This window comes from Aplysia californica, unplaced genomic scaffold (assembly GCF_000002075.1).
Source record: "Aplysia californica isolate F4 #8 unplaced genomic scaffold, AplCal3.0 scaffold00408, whole genome shotgun sequence".
NCBI lineage: Eukaryota > Metazoa > Mollusca > Gastropoda > Aplysiida > Aplysiidae > Aplysia > Aplysia californica.
Window position 1 is genome coordinate 80,640 of NW_004797678.1, and position 7,690 is coordinate 88,329.

At 39.3% G+C, this 7,690-nt stretch overlaps 1 protein-coding gene across 1 annotated transcript in view; it reads left to right on the plus strand.

Moving 5' to 3' along the window:
* LOC101861599 (centrosomal protein of 164 kDa) overlaps positions 1-7,690 on the plus strand; it is a gene marked incomplete in the record, with an annotated part of 50,405 nt that overhangs the window by 31,429 nt on the left and 11,286 nt on the right. Inside the window, 6 exon segments of the mRNA XM_005104171.3 lie at positions 248-391; positions 1,545-1,628; positions 2,921-2,989; positions 3,916-4,109; positions 4,836-5,077; positions 5,895-5,905. Coding sequence (XP_005104228.2) covers positions 248-391; positions 1,545-1,628; positions 2,921-2,989; positions 3,916-4,109; positions 4,836-5,077; positions 5,895-5,905 — 744 coding nt within the window.

Here is a 7,690-nt window from a genome sequence, read left to right on the forward strand (position 1 = left end):
GCAGGAAGAGGGTTGAAAGCCAGAATTTGGGGTTTTGTTTTTACTCTCATCTTTTCGCATGGCAAGTTTTACTTTTATTCAGTTGTATATGTCTTTTCTATCTTCCCAACCACACACGCCACCATAACCCCCCCTCTCCAGGCTTAGTGACTGTTATTGATTTAATGTGCCTCTCTTTACTGAAACTAATAAAGGAACCCTCAACAAAAACCATTCATTTCCTCTTCCTCTTGGACCCCATTCACAGATTTTGACAGAGCAGCAGAGACTTCAGTCAGAGCTGGAGGCAGAAAAGTCTCAGCTGCAAAGACAGCATCAGCGCGAGGTGGAGGAGATGAAGAAGAACTTCCAGGTGAAGAGAGAAGCTCTCCAGGACCAGCTGGACGACCAGGTCAGTGACCCATTTGTTCCCTCTGGTCTCTCGAGAGGCACAAGGACTCGGGGCTATTCTGCCATAAGCTGACAAAACGCCATTTTTTCGTCTCAGCAGTTTCGAGAAAAAGAGTTGGGTTTTTTTTGGTCTGCGAAACCATTTAAGAATAGAGTGATTCTGAGATTTGAATTCTAATTTATACAAAAACTGGTTACTGTTTCACTTTGATTTTTTCACACTAGTAGTGTAACTGATCGGGTTTTCGATTTAGCAAATAAAAAATATTGGTGCCAAAATGAAAAAGGGCGTTTTGTCAGCTTTTGGCAGTATTCTATTGTAATCATTGTGTCTACTGTTATGTCTGTACTTACTTTACTTTATCTTTCCTCTTGTGTTGTTAGATGTTGGGGGGGTGGGTTTAGCTATTTTCAGTCAAGTACAAGGTGGCTGGTTTGTGTTGTTGATATGTCATTTTTACTTTCATATCAGTGCTTGTCACAGCGAGTGGTTTTTGTTGTTGTTCTTGTTGTTCTGTGGGTGAGTGGTTGGTGGGTGCTCTTGTGTGGTTTGCTCCTTCTTTCCTGTCGAACATCTATCGTCCTTATCTCTCCTCTTTCTTTTTTGTACTTTTTATTCTCTTGCAACACCTCTAATCTTTGGAACTTATATAATGGATTTGTGTTGCAAGTGCCGTAAAATTTTTATTTAAATTTTACTGGGTTCTTATTGTTCTTGCTCCTCGTGGATGATTCTGAGAGGTAAAGAAGACGTTGACAGTCATTTCTAGAATAGAACAAAAGAAGTTAAAAAAATGATTTTTCTGCCTATAAACTGTAGAAAACATCAGTTCATATGAAATGTTGGAATACACAAAACTTTTAAGGCCTGCTTATCAGTTCTACCAAAGAACCCGAGACAGTCCCAGACGAGGCAGTGAAGGGGTTAAGTATTGTCTGTTGGTGGTTGGAGGGTATTCTTGGAAGGTCTAACATTTTTCTTACATCTCTATTGTTTCTATCTGTACATCTTACTTTTTTTCTCAGGACTAAATTACCATTTCATCATGTTTTGATGCACGTTGTCGTCCCTCAAAGGGATTAAAATCATTTTCCGACTCTGTTGGATGAAAAAAAACTTTTGCTATCAAATGTGTCATTGGTTCTCTTCACAGGAGGAAGAATTGAAAGAGAGAAAGACTGACATTGAGAGAAGATCTGCTTTTGTGGACAAGTCTTTGAAAACATTGGAATCTCAGGTAGTTTTTGACTTCTTGTTTGTCAGTGTAAAAAGAAAGTCCTGAAGATTGATTTTTACATGATGGTTTTGTTCATTTTGCTGCCTGAAATAAGTTTACCATAGAGACTTTTTTACATTGTGTAAATTTTATAAGTTTAATGAAGCCCAGTTTTCTTTTTGCAGTCATTTGATTATTTTGAGAATGTTTTCCAGTCTAAATGTTGATTTGTAAGTTTAAAGTTTTCCCGAAAGTTTAGTTGTTTTTATGTAGACCTATAAAATATAAATGCAAAATGCAAAAGAAAAGATGTATTTATATATGATTAGGCACCTTATTTCATTGTTTGATACTTTAGTCAAATTCTATTTTGTTTTGCTGAGCTTGTTTCTACATTGAAAATTTGATATATTTATAAATTTTTATAATACAGATAGTGCTTCGCTTTTATTTTTCTCTTCTTTATCAATGATGATAGGGTTCGCCCCCTTCTTTTTATTTATTTTTTTTTTTTTAGTTGTATCACGCATTCCTGAATGCAGCCTATGAAGTATCAGCAATAGTAAGCGTCATTCTAGAATTACCTATGTTAAATTTCTGGGAATTTCAAGATAAAGCCATGATTCAAGGAAAGATATCAAGGGGCATCTTACTATACATTGTCGCTCTATTTCGTTATTCCCCTCTAAGTCTTGAATTGAAAACTAGCGAGTGACCAAGTCATGGTTCTGATTTGGGTACACTTTTTAACCCTTTGATCCCTGACCTCCTGAGGCTACCGTGCCCCTCTGCTTGAGCTCCTGAGCGATTCACACCTTCATTCATACGATCGTCAGAATCGCCTTCCATATCCCTCTCAGGATAGTCCTCTTCATCACCAGCATCTAATTCAGAAAGATCTTCAAAATAATCAATAACATCCTGTGTAGTAAATTATGTTTTCTGTGTGCATTTTGCCCGGTTTGGACCTCAGAAGAGAATGGTTGCTTTCTTCCTTTTGATCAGTCCTGCCTAAGACGGCCACTTTTCTCCTTGACAATGGGTGGCCGTTTTACACAGGTTTTACTGTATGGCTAGGGCTCAAAGGGTTAAGAAAGAAAATTTGTCAAAACTTCAATAAATGACATAAGCACTTGCGGAATGACTCTGATAATATGGTGTTAAAGGTAGCCTTTTTTTTCTCATGAAGTTTCAACTTTAATGAAGCCTTTGTATCATGAAATGTTTTCACAATAAGCTGAAATCCGTATCACTGTGTCACTGTTTCACTGTGTATGTGCACTCACCTGCATGTTTGTGTGTGTGTGTAACAGGAGAAGAAGCTTGAGGAAAGGAGACAGAAGCTAGCATCAGATCGGCAAACTTTGGAGCTGGATCATGATGTGAGTAGCAGGGCGATATTTGCTGTTCTATTTATGATTTTTATTTACAAATTTCTACCTCAGAATTACAAAGTTCTATCTGTTTAGAGAAGTTAGATGTCAAAGTTTTTTATTTTCACTAAATGCCAAACTTTTTCAAATGCAGTTCTTTGAATATCTTGATAACGATTCCGAATATTCTTACAATTTTGATAGAGCAGATAGATTCTGACCTCATGGTCTTAGTAACTCAAAACGGCCAAAAATGTCAGATAGAACTTTGTAACTCTTAGGTAAGGAAATATCAGGGATTTGATGTGTTCACATTATTTTTAAAAAAACTATTTCAGCCTTTATGGGGTTAGTGCAGGTGGCTGGATGGTGCAACTTGCAGGTGTCACGACGTAATGAAATCAGGCGCTCGTCAATTTTAGAGCATATGGAGTTATTGGTTTCATCTTAAAGCCTGTTCATTTGCCTTGCTTTTGATTTTTTTAAATATCCATTTTCTTGGATACAAGTCAAGGTATTGGTGATTGAAGGAGGTGGGGACACCTGGTTTCAGGGGTGAAATTAATGAGAACATGGCCGCCAAAATTGAGATATTTTCTTAGCTTGAGAGCCCGTGGAAACAGCAAATTTACATTTTGTATGCCCCTGATTGACGTTTTTCAGTACAATCCACACTGAAATGTGTTCTATAATAGACATGAAAGGTGTTGAACCTAAAACCAAAAATTCAATAAAAATTTCCAAACCTGCATAAAAATGCCAGTTTCTTAACTTTCATTATATTGACGAGCACCTGATTTCACCACGCTGCCTCACCTATGTGTACGTGGTGAAACACCGAACCAATGTGCCTGGATCTGGGCAATAAAGATGTGTCTTCTCTTCTCTTATCCTAATATCAGAGTTAGCACTAAGCAGTCGATTTGTTGTTTCAGGATGCTCTGGGTTCCAGAGTGACCTCCCTCGGAGCGGCCGAGCTGTCGCGGATGCGGGAGGAAAAACGCCAGCTGCTGTCGGAGCTGCAGGAGGAGCAGGACCAGTTGGAGCGGGCCAGGCAGGAGAGGAAGGGCCTGGAGGGGGACGTGGTGCGCCTCAAGATGGCACGCGACCAGCACAACAAGAAACTGACGTTAGTTGTTTGATCATTGCTCTTACTCTCACTCTCTCTCTCTTTCTCTCTCTCTCTCTCTCATTCTCTCTTTTGCTCTCTCTCTCTCTCTCTTTCTTTCTCACTCTCTCTCTCTCTCTCTCTCTCTCTCTCTCTCTCTCTCTCTCTCTTTCGCTCTATCTCTCTCTCATGGGTTAGAATCCAGTCTGGGGACTGACGGTTGTATCCTTGGGGAAAGTGTTTGAGGGCTTAATCAGCTGCTTGCGCTATATACTTCCTGGGAAGCCGAGAATGTTTCTGAGTGTTCTATGATATGCTGGGGTAATAATATAGTGTAAAGTGCCTAGAGTTTGCTGTCGAGCAGGAATATGTTCAACATAAATGCTATTTATTATTATTAAGTATACCACAAGCAGCTTTTCCCTGTAAAAATGGTAGTCATGGACAAAATGGAACTTGTCAAACAACAGATCAAAACAGGTGAAGTAGGAAAAATTGAAAATGGTGACCAGTGTCCCTTTTACCCTGTACTTTTCATGTACAGATGAAACTGTCGAAGACGGCAACCCATTGTCAGAAGAAAAAATGGGTATCTTAGACAAGTGGACACTTTACACAGTGTCATTATGGTGTTAAAAATTTGCAAGGGTGGAAATGGGAAGTGGCTGTTTTGTACAGACGATTGTCCTATACAGGTCAGAGCAGCTTTGACTATATGTGGATGTTCATGTGTGTGTGTGTGTGCAGGGAACTACGCGAGAGAGTGGAGAAGAAGGTGAAGGAGTTCGAGGGTCTCCAGGACCGGTTTTCCCAGGCTGCCCATCAGCAGACAGCCACGCCCCCGCCAGCTGCCAGTGAAGGTCTAGGGGACCACATGTCTGTCGGGGATTCACCGGCCAAGTTGACCTTGGGCGACCTCCAGTCGAGTCCGTCATACGGTCATGCTCGCTTTGGAAGAATAGACAGCGATGATGATGAATCTCTATTGGGTGAGTAAACATTCATGTCATTTTCGACAGACATTTTTGGGGGTTTTTTTTAACTTTGCTCTGTAAACTTTGAAGAGAAATATCTTGAAAGAATATGGCTATTGAGAGTTGAGAGCGTTATTACCTCACAGTTCTGTTCTTTCAATTAGCAGGCGTATCTTATTCTCTAAGTCACTGTGGAGTTTTAGATGGCAAATACATTGCATCTAATTTTAGTCTTAGTTTGACAACAGCAGCATATCTAATGTTAGTAACACCATATTGAAAGAATTATTTTATAATGTTATTCTATTCTTTGAACTAGCTGGCCACGGGGGTTCTAGTGAAGCTAAATAAATTTTCCTTTAGAGAAGTTTCATGATGATAAATAAGCATTTTACTGCAATGTTTTTACTTCGAACCTCAGAAGGGGCATTCTTACACAGGAATTGCCTGAGTAGTTTTTGTGTGGATCGCACGAGGGTGCCACTCTGTCTATTGTCTTTCCATTTCTCAGCCCTAAAACTAAAGGGGCTATATGGAAAGGATGTGCTTCTCTTTACACAAACTCTCAGAAGTTTTTATGTGTTTTGACCTCTTCACTCCATTCCATCAAATAGGGGTTTTATGTCATTGTCCCTAAACATCACGATCGCATCAGTTAGTGCTTGGTAACAGGATAAAAAGGGACCATACGAAAGTATGAGGTTTGTCTCTCAGTAATCATGTCGTCAATGTAAAGTGCTCAGAGCTTATACGGGATAAAACAATCTATTATTTTTACTTGAAATAAACAATAAACACATATTTTTTCTCTCTCTCTCTTTTTCAATTCCAGGTTTGAAAAAGGTGAGTGTACTGTGGTTTGAGCCGATATAAATTCCTTGAGCAGCTGGTAATTTTAGAAAATTAAAAATAATGATGATGATGATGATAATAATAATGATAATGACAAGGATAAGACATATTAATAATGGTAATTGATTTCCTTTATCAGTTTGTCTGAGAATGCTTGACTGGCTTTAAAATCAAAAACGAATTTTCCTTTACACTTATTCTAAAATTTACCTTTACAATTCTTCTAATACAATAAAATCCACACATGTGGGTAGGAAAACTCTCATTGCTTCTGTCTCTGTCAATTCCCACACCCCTACCATTCTCTCTCTCTCTGTCTCTCTATCTCTGTCTCTCTATCTCTGTCCCTCCCTCTCTCTCTCTCTCTCTCTCTCTCTCTCTCTCTCTCTCTCTCTCTCTCTCTCTCTCCCGTACACACGGCAAGCACACATAGAATAGGAGGTGTATGACAACGCACTCGCTCAATCTTAACACAGCAGATTTAGGACACAGAGATCAGTTCAATACTGGGTCATGCGATCACACAGATTGTGCCACGACGAGACACAGGCGCTGGTATTGCATTGCACGCGAAATTAAAATGCAAAAAAAAAAAAAAAGAAGACGTACACATGTGTAGGTCTGAGAGGTTTAGGACGACTGCGACGCTATAACTGAAACTCAGCGATTATAATAAAGTGAAAGACAACAGCAACAAAAAAGCCGAAGAACTCTTGAGGGAGAATCTTTCTAATGTGATGAAAACAGTAGCGAGAGGATGTGTGCCCAAACGGCTCAATAAATTAACAGCCCGTAATCGCGTTCTTGATTTACAGAAAAATCAAAAGGTCCGCGTGCACGCACACACACATACGTACACGCACACGCAAATATGTCTGCAAGCACACACACGTCTGCCAGCACACACACACACACACACACACACACACACACATAACACACACACACACATACACACACACACACACACACATACCTCCTCCTAGGAATAAAAAAGAACCCGCAATAATTTCAAATAAAAAAGAGATGGCGTAAAACTTGTTCTCTTTTTCCATGACCTTTTTTCTGTCCATAAGACGCAGTGTATTGGCACACTGTAAAACCAAAACAACAAACAAAAACCAAAAGGGTTATTAAGAATTAGCAGGATATTCAGTCTTATATTTTTGCATGAAGTCAATATTTTCAGCTCTGTTAATTACATTAAATGAGGACAAGGAATTTTTTCTCCCAAGAAATGATTTTCTGAACTTTTTTTTTACGAGTAGGAACTAATGCAGTTTCTAGGACACTTGAATCCACTTAAAGGCTTTTCACATCTTGCTCTCACTGGAAAAATAGAAGACAAACGAGACAGGGCTAGATCCAGAGAAATCTATAATTTGGAAAACATGAACAGATGGAAGACGGGAAAATGCATCATGCTGATTTACGAGCCTTCAATCTCAGAAATGAATGGAGAACCATGTCGCCGATGTCTGTCTCAGATATGGAACTTAATGATGATTGCTGGTATAGCTGGGGACAACAATCCGGTATGAATTATTTTATCAAAACAGGAAAACAATTCCCTGTAGTTATCACAGTGTGAGGGAATTTGAGCAGAAGATTGTTTTTCTGTTTTGACAATCCAGCTTATTCATGGGTATTTGGGAATCCACAAAAAAGGAGAGCAAATTGGCTGGACAGAAATATAGCCAAACCTGCCCTGGTAATTTGATGTAAATAATCACGTCCACAGGTGGCGCAATCCCCTGATGGTGGGATTGGGGAGGG